The sequence below is a fragment of the Nelusetta ayraudi genome, unplaced genomic scaffold (assembly GCF_046127955.1).
Source record: "Nelusetta ayraudi isolate G7.1 ecotype Tasmania unplaced genomic scaffold, CSIRO-AGI_Nayr_v1 ptg000169l, whole genome shotgun sequence".
NCBI lineage: Eukaryota > Metazoa > Chordata > Actinopteri > Tetraodontiformes > Monacanthidae > Nelusetta > Nelusetta ayraudi.
The window spans coordinates 293,468-313,235 of NW_027466219.1; the positions used below are offsets into that span (position 1 = coordinate 293,468).

The window sequence follows — 19,768 nt, forward strand, 5'->3', positions numbered from 1 at the left end:
GCTGGAGGAGTGATCGGACCTGCGGCAAAGCATTCTGGATCGAAAATTAAAAAAAAAAAATAAAAAAAAAAAGTCCTCTGGAGACAAACATGCTTATAACAGCGTCGACTCTCATGGCTGACTGCACCGCCCGACCACCGTGAACACAACAGTCACAAGCCCCTTCATTCATTTCCACTTTTGAAATATATTTGATTGCCGCTCTTAAATACATCATGTATAATTTGCACAGGTAAATATGATCATTATGTCTGTATGCGGGGGGGGAAATATCCATGTAATTGCAGTATTTACACAGTTCTACAGCCATAAAAACAAACAACACGACATGCAAGCAGTGAAGCTCTTCAAATTGGACCAGCGTCTCCACATCACATTGACATGAAAAGCGACTCATATTGGCTGCCTGGGCACAACAGTGGAGATAAATACTGAGCTCTGTGTTCTCTACTATGTGCGTGAAGTTATGTTAATTCTCAAAATAAAATTATTTCTATGTCCACTTCCTGTCTGACAGATTCACTGCAGGTCCAGGTACTGAGGCAGGACGTCGTTCCAGAACTGCTGCGATTCCTCGGCTTTCCTCGGCCCTGCGGATGCCTGTTTGTTCCGCGGCGCCGGTTTGGGTCTTTGTCTCTGCTGTTCATCTCTTCTGGTTGCAGGAGGAGGAAGAGGAGGACGAGCTGTCGGGGGAACTTGCTGCTGGCCCGTTTTCTTCCTATTTGTCGGCGTGACTTTCTTCACCTCTTCTCCCTTCTCTGTTTTTGCATTTGGCCCTTTGCTCTTTCCATTCGTTTTCCCCTCAGCACCCTTTTGACCTGACTTGCTGTCTGAAGCCTCCTCCTCTTCCTCACTCTCTCCATCATCATCCTCTTCCTCATCCTCATCATCATCATCCTCCTCCTCCTCCTCATCATCATCATCATCCTCTTCCTCACTCTCTTCATCATCCTCGTCCTCTTCCTCACTCCCCTCCCCTTCGTCCTCCTCCTCCCCTGTCGTCTCATCCTCTTCCTCAGTTCCATTCTCATTTGTAGACTCCTCTTCTTCTTCCTCCTCCTCCTCCTCCTCCTCCTCCTCCTCGTCCTCGTCCTCGTCCTCGTCACTGGATTCTTCATGTCCCTCCTCGGCTTCGTCACTTTCACCGTCTTCCTCCTCGCCCTCTTCTTCCTCCCGCTCCTCTTCCTTTGTTGTTCTGCTTACTGTCTCCCCGCCTTCCTCCTCTTCATCGGCCTCTGTGCCTTCCTCTTCCTCGGCCTCCTCCTCCTCACTCGCACCAGTTTCCTCGCTTTCCTTCAAGGCGGACGTGGAAGAATGTGGCTCATCTTTTTGTTTGCCAGATTCCCCCTTTTCCTTCGAGTCAGCCTGCTCACCTTCTTCACTGGTCTCATTTTCTTCTTCTTCGTCGTCGTCTTCTTCCTCCTCTTGATCTCCTTCTTCCTCAGATTCATCTCCACTCTCGTCTCCGCCCTCCTCCAGCTCTGGGTCCTGACTCTTCATCCCAGTCTGATTGGCGCTCTCCTCTCCCTCCTCTTCACCTTCTTCATTGTCCTCCTCCTCTTCCTCTTCACCCTCCACACTTTCATACTTTGCAGATTCACTCCATTCTTTTTCAGTTACCCCGATGCTCTGCTCTTCCTCTCTACTGGAGCTTGCCTCCTCTTCCTCTGCAGTTTCAGTATTCTGCTCACCCACCCCAGAAACTCCCTCATCCTCCTCCTCCTCCTCCTCACCTTCTTCATTGTCCTCCTCCTCTTCCTCTTCACCCTCCACACTTTCATTCTTTGCAGAGTCACTTCCTTCTTTTTCTGTTTCCCCGATGCTCTGCTCTTCCTCTCTACTGGAGCTTGCCTCCTCTTCCTCTGCAGTTTCAGTATTCTGCTCACCCACCCCAGAAACTCCCTCATCCTCCTCCTCCTCCTCCTCCTCCTCCTCACCTTCTTCATTGTCCTCCTCCTCTTCCTCTTCACCCTCCACACTTTCATTCTTTGCAGAGTCACTTCCTTCTTTTTCTGTTTCCCCGATGCTCTGCTCTTCCTCTCTACTGGAGCTTGCCTCCTCTTCCTCTGCAGTTTCAGTATTCTGCTCACCCACCCCAGAAACTCCCTCCTCTTCCTCCTCCTCCTCCTCCTCCTCCTCCACCTCGTCCTCCTCTTTCTTCCCCATCTCTTCTTCCTCCTCCTCTTCCATCTCCTCCTCCGCTTTCTCCCCCATCTCCTCTTCCTCTTTCTCTTCCATCTCTTCCTCCTCTTTCACCCCCATCTCCTCTTCTTCCTCCTCCTCCTCCTCCTCCTCCACCACCATCTTAGCACTACTTTCACTTCCCCCCTGCCGTGCCTCTTCCTCATCCCCATCACTCTCACTGCTTCCCTCCTCCTCTTCCTCCTCCTCCTCCTCTGAAGCTACGTCGGTTTTGACGTCCCCGTTGCTCTCCTTTCTCTCGCCTGTTTGTGAGGCGTCAGTGCTGTCACTCCTCACTAGTGTCTGATCGCTGGCAGTTTGCTTGCTTTCCTCTCCCGTGTTCACCTGAGCGTCTGTCACGCGTTCGGGCGGCTTTGGCGGCTCGGTCGAAGAGGAGTCTGTGGATGAAAAAGAGGGTTGCATAACAGCGTGCTGTTTCATGAACGGCCTGCTTTGGGGGGTAGCGGGCATGACGCCGTCGCTGTCGGGATCCTGCGCGGACAGGACGCCGGCCAACGCACCGGCAAGGACCGCTACAGACGCGCCGGCTATGGCTGCGGCAGGGAGGAGGGCGGCTCCGCTGCCAACGACTTCCCTCCAGCCGGGTTTTTCCGCACTTTGCTCCTCGTCCTCTTGACGCTTCCTGTCAACGGGCCGGAGGTCAGACTCGGCATCGCCGATGCAAACGGCGTCCGATCTCTGAGGACTCTGAGAGGAAACGGCGCCTGGTCCTGCTCTGACAGGTGCATCCTGCTGTGATGACACCGGCTTAGACGCTCTGGTTCCAGCGTTTGGTTTAGACTCTGGATCAGCATCTTCTGAACGTTTCATTTTCCCTCCCTGCTCTCCTCCTGCTTTTGTCTGTACCTTCAGTTCAGACTTGGTTCTGTGTTTCCCCGCTGAGCCGCCGACAGCAAGCGCCGGGCGCTCATCTGCAACTCCGCCTCTTATTTTTTGGGCCGCACTCTTGTCGGGGCTCCTTTCGCGCTCACCTTTTCTTTGACTTTGCACCGGCGCGGAGTGAAGCATCGCCGTGGTTCCTTTGACTTTCACAGGTGTCGATTTCACACTGAGGGATTCCTCCCTTCCAAGTCGAGCAGCTGCGGCGGCAGCTGCGGCTCCTATTTTCTCTGGCGGTGACTTAAAAAGCGGCGCTTGACTCTGACCCGTTCTCAGCGTTGATTTAAGCTCGTGAATCTTCCTCAGTGAAGTCGATTTGGCCCGCTGTGTCTCTATTTGTCTCTCAGTGTCAACAGGATTGATGCTGGCGGTTCCTGCATTCTGTTTTCTGACATCTTCCAAGGACGTTAAACTTGAACTCTTTACTATATTCCATTTATCATCAAGAACAGCAGGAAATGTCTTCTCTGAAGGTGATGATGCTGGTGAAGGGCTGGCGTTCACGTCCTCTTGCTGTTTATTTCTTTCTTTCAAATTTCTCCTGGCTTTGTCTTCCTCTTCAGTCAAACTCACCGATGGCGGGCTGTCTGACTCCGGCTGCTTCTTCTCACTTGGTGATTCAAAACGGGATGGGCCCTTTTGAGGTTGTCTGCCTGCGTAGGTTTTGTTTTTGTTGGAGTCTTTAATAACGTTCTCTTTGCCTTTCAACGTGGCTTTGCGCTTCACCTGCCTGTTTGGGCTCTTAGGTGGAGAAACCTCTTTCTTGATGGAGTCTGAGGCTTTCAGGAGCTGTGTGGGAGAGGCTTTACGAGAAACTTGTTGTTGTACTGTTCTTCTACAATCCTGACCCCTCTTCTTTGTCTGCATAGAATCACAAGAGATATGGCCTTGTTAAAAAATTGAAAATACAGGCACTAGACACACATACAACAGTATCATGATCGGGGGAAAAGACTTTCAATCCACATGATGTGACACTGTAACCTCTTAGCGCTCATCTGAATTGTCACCACTTCCATTTACGTATATTTGATTTCCATACCTGTGAATAATAAGTCCAACTCACTCTACCTTATATTTGCCAACCTTAAATCATGTGTTGGGCCTTACAAATCCCAACTCAAAGCACTGCGGCGTATGGCTGGGCTTAGACTAAATTGAACATGTACATGTGTGTCATACATTGAAAAACATCAAAGGAGCATTCTTTTTCCTAATGTGTCCAATTTGCTTTGATTGTTAAGTGCATTCTAGTGTCTAAACAAATATTTATATATTCAATGCAGCACTTCTGTCATTGATCATTTCACATCATAAACAGACACATATCTACCTAACAGGGGGCCAGAGAGGGTTACTGAACCAGCACATGATCCATGAATCCATCACAAATTGCCTAATGGCTGGCTGTGGAAACACTGAGATGTGGCTAAATCCCAGCCAACTCTTCCAAAGGATTGCAAGTTTATCCATGTGCAAGTTTGTTTATCTGAGGCTGTCGGAGCCAAAACAACATTTGCGCTGAGCCAAAAACAATCCCAATCTGCGATAGTGCTTTGAGGGGGAATCGCTGAGCACAATTCTTCGGGGGGGGGGGACAAAAAACAAAAAGAAAAAGACAAAAACAAATACATTGAATTGTGTGTTGTACCTCAGTGATATAACACAAAGATGGAATATTTGAGCATGAACGCATGCACACACACAAAAGCAAAGTCAAGACACACACACACACACACACACACACACACACACCATCTATGCTGAGCATTGCACATTTCCTGGAAAAGTCAGTGACTGTTCAAAGCTGCTGCTTCCTGCCCTGCAGCGCACATACGTAATCCAGGCCACAACCAAGAAGCCTGGGAAGGAAAATTACATCGAACTGACTCGGAGTTTACATAGGCAGTTTATTGTCTCCTCTAATGGACGCTACTGCCAAGGAAGGCATTAAAAATTACAACTCTCACCATATTTTCCAAGAGGTTAGAGTCAGCTCCGCTTTCCTCCACATCTCCTTTGGCAAAATCACTCTGAAGGGTTTCTACTCCTGAAAAAAAGAGAAAAAATGTGTTAGAAAGCTGGGCCATAAAGTTTTATCTATCATTGGTATTGCAGCCCAAACCAAACAAAGCTTTAAAGGACAGGTTTTTACATGTTGCAAATACCTGTGTGTAGTAATGAGTCATCTTCACAGGAGGTAGCACTCAAGGGTCTGATGGGACTGCAGTGTTCTTGTGGTGATATAGGTGATGGCAGCTTTTCTATTAAGGTCTTCTTAGCAGCCGCCACACCTTGCGTTCTCCTTTTGGCTGTCTTTGTGCCAGGTACGGGGGCATCAGGGTAACGTTTTATTAAAGACTTTGGTGACAAGAAAGGAGAAGGCAGCTCACTGCTTCCAGGCTGAGGGGAAACTTTGTTTGGAGACTTAATTTGGAAAGCGCCTGACGACTGAGAATGTGGGCTTGATGGTTTAGGGGATAAAATGGGACTCTGAGGGGATTTGGCCAATAATCTGGGGGAGAGTGGAGGGCTAGGTGAGATTACTGATTGTGGTTTAGGGGATGATGAAGGAGAACTAAAGCCCTTTGGACGTCTCTGGGGTGCCAGGATGTTTCTGGATGTTTGCCAAGATGTGTTGAGGAAGTCGGAATTTAAACGTGGGAGGATATGAAAGATATCTCCAAATAACTCCGTGGGGCTTCCCTAGAAAGGAAGCAAGGAAAAAAATTAAGAAAAAAAAACATTAGAACGTGAACAGTTTGAACCACGTAAACAGAGCTCCGCCAACAGGTTAGCTGGCAGTATTGCGGCTGAGCTGCGCATTGGTGAGACACTGCCATCTAGTGGGGATTTACAATGATGACAGTTTTCTCTGACTTGTACAAATGTAAAGTGCATTCACTAGAGCGGAAACGCAGAAAGGTTCACAAAAAATACAAAAAATAACCTAAAGTAATCATGTAAACAACACAAGAATTGAGATGGAGGTTCTTACTTTTGCTCTGTGACGGGCTCGTGCAGCGAGTGCTGACAGAGGAACTGCCTGGTTATAATTCATTTCTGTGTAATATGACTCCAGGTCTGGCACGTCTAGTTGGTCCTCTGGTGATCTTGGGGTAGCCAGTACAAGCATGTGTTGACCACCACAGGACACCTACATAAAAGGAGGCCCCAAAAGGAGTAAACTGCACACTCAATCTGCCATATTCAATCGGGCGTAATTACCTTTTTACTGAAAAAAAAATGCACAACATGGTCAATGATTTACTCACAAACTCAACATTGTACTTGAGAAAACATGTGCAGAGCGTCGGGCTGAAGCGGTTCATGAAATTCTCCTCCTCTAAGCCCAGTTTCCCATAGCGACCATCTCCAAAAGTGTAAAGAAGGCCGCTGTCTGTGACAGAGGAAGACAAACTGTTAAGGGGAAAAATGCTTTTACTCTGAACTCGAATCGAACTAAACATATACAAAAGACTGCATACTTGTGATGACAGCGGTGTGGTTCTCTCCACAGGCAATGTGCTTGACGCTGCTGTCACAAAAGTGCTCCAGTGGTTTTGGCAAATCTACTTGGAACAGAAATGTTCCGTGGCCTAGTTGACCGTACTGACCCCTTCCAAACGTATACACACACTCCTCTGCAAGCAACAACAAAAAATAACTCAGCTGCACTGTTATAAATACTAGGATTTAAGTTTTAAGTTCAATTTGCCTCTTTTCAGGCAAAACTATTCCTGCAGTGCACTCACCTGTTAGTGCTACAGTGTGCTCCCCTCCACACAACACCTGTGTGACACAACCCAGAATCCCGTGCACCTGCTGAGGGATTCTGTGATTGGCCAGCTGCTCCATCTCCAGACCGAGACGTCCATTTGCACGTTCACCAAATGTGTAAAGATTTCCCTCCGCTGAGAAGCCGACAGCAACAGAGCATAACAATACATCATGTACAGCCTGAGTGCTGTGGTTTGGTGTGACTGCTGAGAGTTGTACCTGTCACACATGCCGAGTGGCGGGACCCACAGGAGACCCACACCACCGCCTCACCCACATTCACCTCTCGGGGTTCTGCTGCAAAGCTCTCGTCCGCTAAGCCAATCTGACCCACTGAGTTGTCTCCCCACATGAACAGCCTCCCGTCTTCTAGCAATGCACAATAAGCAAAACAAAAAATGCACGTGGTGCTGAGTATGTTCATAAAGAAACACAGTTTGACGCTTCACAAAAGAATCTTGTCAATGAAGCAACCTAATGAGTTCCAACCTGTTAAGGCAGCTGAGGTGTTGCATCCTGCAGAGAGCATTGTTACGGTTACACCGTCGAAAACAGGACTCAGACGATGAAACGATTCGGTGTTGTTGCAGTGGCCCAGACCAAGTTGCCCATTCTGGTTACTGCCGGCACCATACACACTTCGCTGCCCTAAAAATACACAAACCCTGAATTAGATACAAGAAAGAAAATAACTGTGTTATTGCCTTTTATGACCATACACTTACATGTGTAGACAATTGTGTGATCTCTCCCACAAGCCACAAGCTTCACCTTTTCCGACTTTAGGGCTGAAAGTAAAACAAATTACATTCTGTGAGCTGAACACAAATAATAATTAAAAAAAAAAAAAGCTACCAACAGGCAGGGTAGAGTGAATGAGTTTGTTGTTGCAATAAATTGATATAAATATAAGTAAATTGTTCCATAAATGAAATGATATGATTGATGGTGTGAAAATGCTTAACATTTATTGGTCAGATGAAGTGAGCACATAATACTTCCAGCAAACAGGTAATAAAAGAAAATAATAAAAAAGCATGATCAATAGCTACAAGATTAACAATGAAATTAGACGAAGTAATGAAGTTCAGTGACAGACCTCTTACAGAGGCAGGTTTGCAGGCTACAGGCTTGACTCCGAGCCCCAGCTGACCAAAAGTGTTTCCACCAAACATGAGCAACCTGCCATTTTCTGAACAAATACAAAATATTTTTTGTTTAGTAGTAGTAGTAGTAGTAGTAGTAGTAGTAGTTAAAATATAAATGTGGTAGTGTACCTGTGACGACAGCAGTGTGCTCTCCACCACAGGAAAGGTGCACTGGCAGGTCGTTCCTCAACCAGAATTGACTTGGCACGTTGTCTGCAAAACCGCTCCTTCCAAATGTGAACACGGCTCCCGTTTCTGGGGAAACATGTTTAGGTACATACATAAATGTAAAGGCGGCAGCGACTCGTTCTTTTCCACCTTAACACCGGTTAAATCCCAACCCACCCTGCTGTCACCCTGCAAGCCATTTAAGTAGCAGCCTGACGGAAATAGCCGCGGGACAGGCTGGACACCGGAAAGTCTGTGTGAACTGCCAGCAGGTAACACGCTAGCTTCAGGTGTCATTACTGTAGTTTAATAAGCGTAAAGAACCGTGTGTAGAAATATTCCCCCTCACCTGGTATGTCGACGTCGTTTTGCCCTGTCATCTTCTCACCGCCGGCCACAGGTCACCTGACCTTCCTCCTCGGCGCTGACTGACAGGTGAGGTTAACAACGGGCTGCAGGGAGGGGCACGTGCAAGGTAAATGCTAGGTAAATTCTTGCATCAATCGCAGCGGTTGGACTGTAGTTTCAATTAACGAGTATTCCCGTCAGCGTGCATGTAATGGCAAGCTTCAGTTTTCCAACCTGAAACCAAAAGTTCACTACCGTTGACAGGAGTCATAGCAAAAAATATGTTTTACTTTTTTTTTTCGTTAAACATTGTTGAACCAGTAGTCATAGCAAAAAATAAAAAAATAAAAAAAATAAAATACAATTTGTTTTCTTTCTTTCTTTTTTTCGTTAAACATTGTTGAACCCGGGGACGGCTGCTATTGCTGCTGCAACATTAGCAGGCAGCAAACGGTGCGTAAAATAGTCACGCCTCCTCCCCGGCAGTAACAGTGCGTAAGAAGCCACGCCCTCTCCCACATTGCGTCATCCCAGCCACGCTGTCAGATAGTTCAGCCGTGGCTGCAGCTGTGAACAAGAGTTGATTGCTTGTGCTACAACCTAATAGGATTCCATGTCTTCTAAACTATTGGTTATAAACAACTCCGTTGTAAAATGTTTGAGTTTCCGGAACAACTGGTCAAGGGGGGTTTGGTAAGATTCCAGCGCTGCTTCTTCTTTGTACAAAAAACCTCATGAGATGAACAGTTCCTCTGTCATTTTTATTGACTCAATTGACTCAGTAACTTTTCATTCATTTGCACATTGTAACTCTTTTTTATTCTTCTGAATGTTTTTTTTATTTATTGTCCTGAGTGTTGTTGTATTCTTAGTATTTTATTTTGAGTGCTTTTATTCTGAGTGTGTTTAGCCAGGAACTACCTCAAATGAAAATTTTTTGACATGCATATAATGACAAATAAACGATCTTGAATCTTAAGCCTAGGAGCTGCTTCCCGTGGTCCGGTGGATTTAAAGGGCCGTAGTTGCCTCACTCTGAAAGACTTCAGCTCAGATGAAATCAAGAGGCTGCTGTGGGCGTCCGGGGATCTCAAACATCGCATCAAGCATGAGAAACAGGTAGGCGACGTCTAGGCACGCGTCACAAAGCAGCTACAAACTAACCTACTATGTGTCGGGCCGAAGCCTCATTTGAGAGAGCTGCCATTTCTATTTGCAGTATCTCCCACTCCTGCAAGGCAAGTCGATTGCCATGATATTTGAGAAGAGGAGCACCAGGACAAGAATGTCCACAGAGACAGGTGCCAGTTTTTCTATACGCGTGCGCATTGGTTTCAGTTCATTATTCCATTGCCAGTAGGACTGCTATCAAGTATTACAATGCATATGGATTTCATTCAGATGGAACTAGGATCTGAGGCTCAATTTGGACTCAAACTACAGATGCAAGCACTTAATATAAATATTCCACTCATAGCTGCATTGAAACTATCAGTGTGTTCAGTCGTTGTTAACAAGCTCACAAAAGATTTGCTGAGAGGCAACTCTCTGTGCAGCTGTGGAACAGAAACAGCCTGCATCTGAACTTTTCACCCTGCCCTAACACCCCACCACCACCACCTCACCCACCCCACACACACATACACGGTCTATCATGAAGTTTGTGTTGAGTTGGATAGGATCAGGTAAGGGGCAAAAGTATACATAGACAGATTATGCATGCAAAAAAACCCCACATAAATACATATATTTCTAGGTTTCGCTCTGCTGGGTGGACACCCTTGTTTCCTCACATCTCAGGACATCCACCTGGGAGTGAATGAGAGCACCACAGATACAGCCAGGTTGGTCTTTAGCTATTAAAGCCACCAAAGTTATGTTTTCTGTTGAAGGTAAAGACACGGTTCAGATTATTTGTGTGTGTTTGGGGGTCCATGTTAGCCTGACGCCTTTTTGTGGCTAATTTTTTTTTAAAGGTATTTTTGTGTCCCTCTGCGTACCCCTCTCTCGACTTTTACCTCAGTGTTCTCTCGGGACTCTGTGACATTGTCCTCGCTCGAGTGTACAGTCACTCCACACTGGAGGAGCTGCAGAAGGGAGCCTCAATCCCCATCATCAACGGCTTGTCCGACCTCTACCACCCCATCCAGATCCTGGCTGACTTCCTCACTTTGCAGGTGCCGAATCTCCCACATTCTCTTGCATTTTAGTAGGAACCGTAAATGAAGAACATATGTTCTACCTCCTCGCCTGTCCTTCTAGGAGCATTATGGGTCACTGCAGGGGCTGACGGTGAGCTGGATTGGGGATGGGAACAACATCGTCCACTCCTTCATGATGGCTGCAGCCAAGCTGGGAGTCCATCTTAAGATTGCAACACCAAAGGTTCCCTCACGTTTTTTTCTCTGTATTTTGTGGGTGAAAGTAAAAGCCAGTAATATGTATTTCATCAGAGGCATTGAAATAGAAAACAAAAATGTGTTTGTTCTACAGGGCTATGAGCCAGAGAGTAGTGTAATTCAAGAGGCACAGAGACTCTCCAGGGAGGTGAGGTCACCTTAGGTTTTGTTATTGGCAGATCTCGTGTTAACAGATTTATCTCAAGTTCCTTCCTACAATCTGTCTCAGAACGGGACCCAGTTAATGCTGACCTCTGATCCGATGGAGGCTGCCCATGGCAGCGATGTCTTGGTCACCGACACTTGGATCAGTATGGGACAGGAGGAAGAAAAGGCAAAGAGGCTGAGAGACTTTCAAGGTTTCCAGGTTACAATGAAGGTAAGAAAAGAATATTATTTAGTGTCACAGAAGTGATGTTGAACTTTTTGGCTACCAGAATAATCTTTTTGACAGCTGTCTGTATTTCATTGATTAATTTTTTTCTTCACCATGCGTATACAATTAAATTTAGATTCAATTAAATTATTTCTACATTTGCATATTTTCTCCATATGTTCATCACCTACAGACAGCAAGCGTGGCCAAGCCTGGCTGGACCTTCCTGCATTGTCTCCCCAGAAAAAAGGAGGAAGTGGACGACCAGGTTTTCTACTCACCCCACTCCCTCGTCTTCCCTGAAGCAGAGAATAGGAAGTGGACAATTATGGTGAGTGAGAGACCAGGAATGACATAAACTGATGTGTTTTTAATGACTTTGGGGCTCCTCTGATCCTTGGATCTGTCTTGTCTTTGTAGGGTTTGATGGTTTCTCTCCTGACTGACTACGCTCCACAGACTCCCATGCCCAAGTTTTAATTGTAGATCTTCAGCCAGATTTTTACTGTCGAGTTCAGTAGAAGACTTCATATCAGCACCATACGACTAACTCCAAAGTATGAATTCTTTAATGTTTACAGTTGAGTACATCTTGTTTATATATATATTTTTTTTTTACTCCTACGGACACCACAAACCAAAGATATTTGTTAGAAATATGTTAACAAGAGGAGAGAGAAGTTACAGCTTGCATTAGCATTATGGTGTAAATCCCTCTACCAGACATTTTTCATTTAAAAAAAATATTGAGATTACTGAACTACATCTTTAAATTAAGGCACGAGCGTCAGAAAATGAAAAGCAGAACCAAACAGCCTGAGCTGACTAATCACATTCCTCACAGACTCCACACAGTATTTACAGTATTACCGGTTAAAACCCCAACTGGCTCTGTCGCTGCACAAAATGCTAATTGTTTTATGCTTGAATCCCTCAATTCACATATATAAACTGTCTCTACCACAAAATGTTTTGTTAACGTCAAACTCCTGAATAAACACACAAGTCTTTGTGTTTTGGACATTGAGAAACTAAACCAGAGAAGCAGTCATTGTATTTTCCTGAAGTGGGTTAACTGTGGAAGACCCAGGCCCTGGTTATTCTCCTCCAATTGTAAGCTGTATGCTATTATTCGTTGTTATTTACACATACAGCATAACGCTCACGTTGTGTATTTTCCTCAAGACCATAACAGGATGGGACAAATAAAGAATTCCAAGTATTGTTCTCGAAAATCCCAGTTTTTGTTGCCACAGAACCTTAACAGGGTGTCTAGAAACAATTTTCTTAAATTGTCTCTGGTCTCCTAAACTTTGTAAGTAGCATAGTTGTGAATAAATGCAGTTGGACCATAAAAAAACAAACAAAAAAAAAAAACAGGCAATCTCACTGATGTTGACAGATGGTATACCAAGTGGATAAAAGAAAAAAAACAAGCAAGACTTACCAATATTTATTACTCCTTATGAAGACTCATAAGGCTTTGACGCTCCCAATCTAATCCACTGTAGGACAAAGCTTCTCGAGCCTTCAGTTGATCTACTGAGCCACCTACTGGACAAAAAATAAATAAAAAAAATCATTCATTTTTTTCCTCTGGAAGTCTAACAAGAAATACGTTTTTTGTTTGTTTTGTGAATAATCATGCGTGGCTGCGCCGCCGGAGTCTATAATAAAAATAAAGTTCTGAAAGTGATTATATTACAGGATTTTTGGTTGTCACATGTCATTTTGTTTATCATTTCATAAACTAATGAAAATGGTGAAAATAATGAAATGTTACACATAATATCCGGCCTAGATGTAATATATATTTTTAAATACCTTAAAATAATAACAACCAAAAAAGTATAATAACATGATAAAAAAAAAAAAAAAAAAAAATCTACTATTCCAATCATTATGCGCCCATTGATTTCAAAGACGCTATTGCTAACCATTATTGTAAACGCCACCCAAGGGCTGGTACCGCCTCTGTTTTCTGATTGGCCACCGGGACGCAGTGTTTTTGTGCGGGAAGCTTTGATCTTCGTGGGTGGCCGGTGTGGAATCAACAGAGGCGTAGTGGAACTTCATTCATAAACACAAACTGTCTAACTTTGCAGAAGTGCATTAATGTTTGTTTTCACCTCAACAACAAAAAACCGCTCACAACTGTCACAAGTTTCATTTCACACCTCATAAACGAAGAGAGAACGAAGTTGTCGACGCGCCTCTTAAGTTGTCTTTCTAGGGTGGCATCGACCGTCGTCATGATAAAAAGAAAACCAAAGCCGTCACTTGGGTGCTAAGTGGACTGGCAAACCAAACACATAACAACGCAGATAAATGGAGTTTGCTAGCCACAATGGCGACACGACAAACGAGGCGATTCCCGTCGGCGACCACCCACAGACCGAAGGAGTCTGCTGGGAGTGAGGGAGCCGGAGCGGAGGTGGGAGGAGGAGGAGGAGGAGGAGAAGAAGGAGGAGGACGCCATTGCAGCCGCAGCTGGCCGCTTGCGATACGACTGGAAGAGAAGAGTGACGAGCGTTTCCAAAACCCTGACGATGTTCAGCGAGGTTGCTTTAGGCTCGCTCGCCTCTTGTTGTTCACCCTATAAACAGTAACAACGCCGTGGTAGGATGGAAAGTTCGGCTTTAAGAAGGGGGAAATGCGGAGCGCCGAGCCTTAACAGGTAAAGAGGGGTCGCTAAGCTGGGGTTTTTTCCCCCCGTAGGACGGAGGGGACAATGGGAGAAAGTTTGAGCTAACTCCGGCTAACTAACGGGAGTTGTTAGGGCTAGCTCTGGGTTAGCCGCTAGCGCAAGTTACATCTTCGCCTCGCTTTCGCAACTTTTTACGTACATGGAGGCGAAACGGCAACTAAACAAATGAAACGCCACCGGACTTTGGGTTCAGTTCGGTACCATTGCAATGTTGACAGGAGAAGGTTACATCTGAGTGAAGGTTACAACCGAGTAAAACCCCCTCTCGTTGCTTTCGATGGCAACAAACGCATTTTGAGGCTCGACTTCGAATGTTAAGACATTCCATGATTTTGTTTGGTTGAAATTTAAACCCAAGGCTCCTTGTTAGAGGTATCATTGTGTTTATCACTAGAAACGCAGTTGAATCAAAAAGACGACTTTACATATGAAAGCACTCACATCTGACGCCTCTAAAACTGTAATTACCGGTTTCTAAACATCTCTGGGGCAAAGTGGCAGCAACGATACAAAATGTTGCTTTACTGCTACCTTGAGTTTTAGTTCACCCTCACTTTGTATGACACCTTTTTTTCTTTTTTCTTTTTTTCTTTTCTTTTTTTTTTTTTTAATATAAATCATTTAAAAATAATTCTGGATCTTTGTTAAAGAAGATCCATAATTATTTAATTGTATTATTTATGTTCCATTGTCATTTGTCAACTTTCTATCCCATGATAGCCTCGAACTGTTGCTTCACCCGCAAGGACGGCCAGTCAGTCGCCATGAACATCAGTAGGAACTGCACCTCGGTGGGGAATGGCGATGCCCGGGCCGCCCTGGAGGCGGTCTCCATCGTGACCATCACGCTGCTGGCCTGCCTGGGCAACCTCCTCATCGTGGTGACCCTGTACCGCCGGCCTTACCTACTGACGCCCAGCAACAAGTTTGTGTTCAGCCTGACTCTGTCCAACCTGCTGCTGTCCATGCTGGTGCTGCCATTTGTGGCCGTGAGCTCGCTCAAGAGGGAGTGGGTGTTCGGCGTGGTGTGGTGCAACTTCACCGCCCTGCTCTACCTGCTCATCAGTACCGCCAGCATGCTCACCCTCGGCGCAATTGCGATTGACAGGTGAGTGGCTGGTTCTCAGAATACTGTGGGGGAGAAAAAATATATCAACATTTTTTAATCTAAAACTCAATCGGAGCTTTACACACTTACTTTTTCTGTATAGATCTCCATAACACATTATGTTCAGCTGTTTGTTTACAACCTCAAGCAAAAAAAAAAAAACCCTACTGCCACATGTATTGAAGAGGACAAAACAATGTGGTCCCATGGGTTGTAACAAATACCCGACTGAGGGTTTTGTCACTAAACTGGAAGAGGTATCAGGGCTCTTTGTGAGACTGAAAAGTGGTGATTTTTGAACTGTGAAATGAGAACTGTGTGTTTCCACACATTCTCTGGAAGTAAGAACTTTCAGTCTGATTTAGGGGAAGCTCACCGACTCATTATTATTCAGTGTTATTAATTTATACAGTTGCAGTCGCTTTGCTTAATTCTAATAGCAAACCTGACATGCATTAAACACATTAAAAAGATTAAGCATATGAAGAATATACAGTTATAGTTTAGTTCTATTGAGGTGTCATTAAAATTCCTTTTCAATTTAAAAAGCACCCTTATCAAGACATTGCAAAATGGTTAAAACCCAAAAGAGAAAATCTTTCATATAAGGATATCCCGCTTGTTTCTATTTTTAAATCAGTTCTCAGGACATGCAGCAAAAAATAGGTTAGCGTTGGTCACCAGAACTTTAACGCTGCTGCTATAAACTGGTCGGGGTGACGTCACTTTCACATTAAAACAACACTGTAGTTTTCTGTCCTAGAATTACAGTTTCAAAATGTTCCGACCCTCCGCTCGCTGTGCTCCTCCCTGGTTCCTCGTAGGTACTACGCAGTGCTGTACCCGATGATCTACCCGATGAAGATCACAGGAAACCGGGCGGTGGTGGTCATCGCTTACGTGTGGCTGCACTCCCTGGTGGGCTGCCTGCCGCCGCTGTTCGGCTGGTCCTCCTTCGAGTTCGACTGCTTCAAGTGGACGTGCGTGGCCTCCTGGCACAGGGAGCCCAGCTACGCCGTCTTCTGGGTGCTCTGGTGCACGTTCCCCCCGCTCTTCATCATGCTGGCGTGCTACGGCGTCATTTTCCGCGTGGCCCGCATGAAAGCCCGCAAGGTCCACTGCGGGACGGTGGTGGTGGCCCAGGACGACCCCGCCGGGGCTCAGAGGAACGGGCGCAAGAACTCGAGCACGTCCACGTCCTCCAACGGGAGCCGGCGCAGCCTGGTGTACGCCGGGAGTCAGTGCAAGGCCTTCGTCACCATCCTGGTGGTGATCGGCACCTTCCTGGTGACGTGGGGGCCGTACGTGGGCGTGGTGTGCACCGAGGCCCTGTGGGGACAGGGCAGCGTCTCTCAGGGACTGGAGACTCTGGTGTCTTGGCTGTCTTTCTGCAGCGCCGTGTGCCACCCGCTCATATACGGGCTGTGGAACAAGACGGTGAGGAAGGAGCTGCTGGGGATGTGCTTCGGCGATCGCTACTACAGGGAGTCGTTCGCCACGCGGCACAGGACCTCGCGCCTCTTCAGCATCTCAAACAGAATCACAGGTGGGGCGGCGGCGGCGGCGGGGACTCCTGTCCGTCTCAGGTGTCGACCGTGCAGTGAGAATTTGCGTGTTTCTCTTCAGATTTGGGGATGTCCCCGCACCTGACAGCCATGCTGGTTGGAGGAGAGCATCTGTTGGCCCCTGGGAGCAGCACCGGAGACACCGGCTTCAGCTTCACTCAGGACTCTGGTCAGTGGCACACACAGGAACTAGAATTAAAGGTCCCACATAACAGCCACTTTTTCATCAGATTGATAAATTAATTCCTTTAACAGTCCTTTGTGTGTCTTACAGCGCTATTATACATTAATTACGCTCTTGTAAGACTTTATAAACCAATCAGCCACACCTTATATAAATCAAAAATCCCTGGTTCTGCTGCTATGTGGCTGCACTTTGGCACCAACAACATTTTTTTTTTCTGATAACGTGTGATAAAAGTTTGATCAACGTCCTGATACCAACAGCAGTGCATGTGCTGTATTGTTTTCTCAGATTCTTCCATTTAGTTGTCAGTAATTTATTGTAAATACGTTTTTTTTTTTTTTAAAGTGAATAATGATCTAAAATAAGTCAGAGTGACAGATTAAAGCAGTGTTGTGGAGATGGAGACTGTCGGGAGGCGGGTTTGCTTTCGGCGCTTTCTTTTTGAAACCGGAGCGCTGGTCTTTGAACAGTGGATGGAGATGAATGGACTCATGACAGACATAAACATGAGATTTTCTAAATGCTCGCAGATGCTCTCGTTAACTGCGTTGTGTGCCACTCTCGACTCCAGTCTGCCTCGCATTCCTGCTTAACCCAGGGATTAAAGCAAGAAAAAAACAAACACACCTCCGTGTGTGTGTGTGTGTGTGTGTGTGTGTGTGTGTGTGTGTGTGTGTGTGTGTGTGTGTGTGTGTGTGTGTGTGTGTGTGTGTGTGTGTGTGTGTGTGTGTGTGTGTGTGTGCGCGCGCGCACCCTTTTTCAGGCCATATATTCCACAGCCATACTCGTCAAACTATAAGACAAACTTTACAAACTGTCAGGTTTCCACTGTGTAAAGAATCCACCTGCTTTTCTTCTCATTGGCTATTATAATGGCTGTGCAAAGCTTTATTGGTTGGAAACAGCATCAGTTTAATACTTTGAACATAATTAGTTAGACAGTCTGAAAGGTACCACAACAACAGAAAACACGTGGAACCAATTTATTTTTTCCCTCTCTCTCATTTTCCCAATTGATGAACATTTGTTACAGCAGCAGCAGCTTTAATTGCTGTTAACCGCTCACACTTTAATTTTAGTGAATAAAACCCAGCTGGGTTCTACACAGTGGAGTGTTTTCTGCTACGTTTGTTACTGACGAGTGTTTTCCTTTCTCTTTATCTGAGCAGGCACAGATGTGATGCTGCTGGACAACTTCTCCACGGACGGCTCCTCTCATCTACATCACCACCATCCAGGCAACCTGTCTGGGAAGAGGAGGAGCTCAGTCACCTTTGAAGACCAAGTGGAGCATTCCAAAGGTATGTGTTGCCTTTTGCATTTTGATGCTTCAAATGATTGTTTTATGGTATTTGGACGAAAATAAAGTCCAAGCCAGAGATGAAATAAGACTTGTGTGGACTTAGCCTGTAACATTTTTTGGGGGGTTTCTCCGCAGCCGAGAGCACGTCACCCATCCAAGTCCATGCAGAGGTCGACAAATCTCTGGACGCCTTCGCTTCCTGTTTGGCAAAGGCAATAGAGACAGACGCCAAGCTGACCCTGTTCGGCGAGGAGCTATCGCTCCAGGGGGGGCTCTTCACCAGCCGGGCTGCGCCTAGGCCGCGCTACCTGGACGGACAGAGACTGAGGCTGGAGAGCATCGACGAGGGCATCGTCAGAGACGACCGAGACAACATTGACAGGCCCGACGTGGAGGAATGCAGCTGCTCTGAATACGCACGCTGACTGGATGAACCTCACAGAGCCGACATCATCCACCCTGCTACACGTCACCGTTCAGTGTTGCACATACTTTTTTTTTTTTAAGGCAATCAGGCACATTTTCGTTCCCGAACGTCCAACACCTGCAGCAAATCTGCAGGCTTTTTGAATGACATGTAACCACATAGGAGGCCTTAACTACTGTAGCCTAAAGTCTTATAGTTGTAGTGTTTTGTTTTACTATATATTGTAAATCCTCAGAATATTTTTTTATAATAGGCCTCTTCTGGGCTGTCGACTGTTTCTTTCCTGCAAAGTAACGTTATTTAACCGCGGTCTCTTCTCCATGTAGAGACACGTTTATCGTTCCTGTGCCACTGATGATGACACGACCGAACGGTTGTGACATTCAGTTCCGTCACAAAATTGCACGTTGATTTGCAATGCTGGTACGCATGGCCCGTTTTCTGACACAGGACAGATGGAAATAATTCCATTACTTTACACTGAAACATGTTTATTATTATGAGGCAGCAGTGCATGCTAGGACAATAACCATTGCAATAACTCCATTATAAATTACAATCATGATTATATGGGACTGCGTCACAGTCTGCGCTTATATTCCATATCCTTCCGTTTGTTAGTATTGCAAAGGTACTTGACTTATTGATAAGGGGGACTGTTAATGTAGTCGTTGCACTTGTTCTTACAGAAACCACTGTGTGTTTGTGTGTGTGTGTGTGTGTGTGTGTGAGAGAGATTTTGTGAAAGTGGCGTCCAGAAGTATATAAATGAAGTTGAAGCAGTATTTTTTTTAGGATGAGTCTCAATATGAAAAGGTTTCAATAATGGTCCTCATCATTTCCCCATAACGGACACACATGGCAACGAGCTAAGAAACCAGTTTCTTAGTACCTGTAATTGAGATTCAGTCACTTCACTGCTTCTTTTCAGTGTGTCATACATAATAAGCAGAACCAATCTCTGGTGCTTCCGTTTTTACCGTGCGTTTTGTTTGTATGGTCCTTTTTATAATCACCAAAATGCTTTTGAACTGAGGAGTAAATGTAACCATTTGATTTCTACTATACAGGATGTATTAATACTGTCAAGTTTTGTATCAAGATTTTCTATTAAAAACGTATCACGACATTCGCTGTGAACTGCTGCATCCAGATTTGAACAACTGCAAGC

General features: G+C 45.6%; 3 protein-coding genes across 3 annotated transcripts; 2 read left to right on the forward strand and 1 right to left on the reverse strand.

Moving 5' to 3' along the window:
• Positions 1-169: 169 nt before the first annotated feature.
• rpgra (retinitis pigmentosa GTPase regulator a) lies at positions 170-8,262 on the reverse strand. The gene is made up of 12 exons (XM_076014529.1): positions 8,139-8,262; positions 7,961-8,053; positions 7,587-7,649; positions 7,351-7,509; positions 7,081-7,230; positions 6,837-6,995; positions 6,570-6,725; positions 6,357-6,481; positions 6,080-6,238; positions 5,250-5,787; positions 5,052-5,131; positions 170-3,942 (listed from the first exon to the last, which is right to left on the reverse strand). Exons 2-12 carry the CDS (start codon positions 8,034-8,036, stop codon positions 520-522), a joined length of 5,088 nt encoding a protein of 1,695 aa, XP_075870644.1. The 5' UTR covers positions 8,037-8,053; positions 8,139-8,262; the 3' UTR covers positions 170-519.
• A 786-nt stretch (positions 8,263-9,048) lies between these two features.
• On the forward strand, positions 9,049-12,525 carry otc (ornithine transcarbamylase). Its single transcript, XM_076014633.1, has 10 exons — positions 9,049-9,218; positions 9,506-9,644; positions 9,745-9,826; positions 10,282-10,369; positions 10,549-10,702; positions 10,788-10,910; positions 11,019-11,072; positions 11,154-11,303; positions 11,494-11,631; positions 11,721-12,525. Exons 1-10 carry the CDS (start codon positions 9,139-9,141, stop codon positions 11,778-11,780), a joined length of 1,068 nt encoding a protein of 355 aa, XP_075870748.1. The 5' UTR covers positions 9,049-9,138; the 3' UTR covers positions 11,781-12,525.
• Positions 12,526-13,727: 1,202 nt separating this feature from the next.
• Positions 13,728-19,726, forward strand: gpr161b (G protein-coupled receptor 161b). The gene is made up of 6 exons (XM_076014541.1): positions 13,728-13,977; positions 14,728-15,115; positions 15,940-16,661; positions 16,742-16,849; positions 18,037-18,168; positions 18,306-19,726. Exons 2-6 carry the CDS (start codon positions 14,772-14,774, stop codon positions 18,593-18,595), a joined length of 1,596 nt encoding a protein of 531 aa, XP_075870656.1. The 5' UTR covers positions 13,728-13,977; positions 14,728-14,771; the 3' UTR covers positions 18,596-19,726.
• The last annotated feature ends 42 nt before the right edge of the window (positions 19,727-19,768 follow it).

Bases quoted from the DNA above. Each gene is read 5' to 3' on its own strand.
- otc (XM_076014633.1), top strand. From the start codon at position 9,139: ATGTCTTCTAAACTATTGGTTATAAACAACTCCGTTGTAAAATGTTTG. The intron at 10,911-11,018 runs GTTCCCTCACGT...TTTGTTCTACAG, and splicing joins TTAAGATTGCAACACCAAAG to GGCTATGAGCCAGAGAGTAG. The intron at 11,632-11,720 runs GTGAGTGAGAGA...TTGTCTTTGTAG, and splicing joins ATAGGAAGTGGACAATTATG to GGTTTGATGGTTTCTCTCCT.
- gpr161b (XM_076014541.1), top strand. From the start codon at position 14,772: ATGAACATCAGTAGGAACTGCACCTCGGTGGGGAATGGCGATGCCCGG. The intron at 16,662-16,741 runs GTGGGGCGGCGG...GTTTCTCTTCAG, and splicing joins CATCTCAAACAGAATCACAG to ATTTGGGGATGTCCCCGCAC. The intron at 16,850-18,036 runs GTCAGTGGCACA...TTATCTGAGCAG, and splicing joins CAGCTTCACTCAGGACTCTG to GCACAGATGTGATGCTGCTG.
- rpgra (XM_076014529.1), bottom strand. From the start codon at position 8,036: ATGTTTGGTGGAAACACTTTTGGTCAGCTGGGGCTCGGAGTCAAGCCT. The intron at 7,510-7,586 runs GTAAGTGTATGG...GTGTATTTTTAG, and splicing joins TCACACAATTGTCTACACAT to GGCAGCGAAGTGTGTATGGT. The intron at 5,132-5,249 runs GTATTTGCAACA...TCTTTTTTTCAG, and splicing joins TGACTCATTACTACACACAG to GAGTAGAAACCCTTCAGAGT.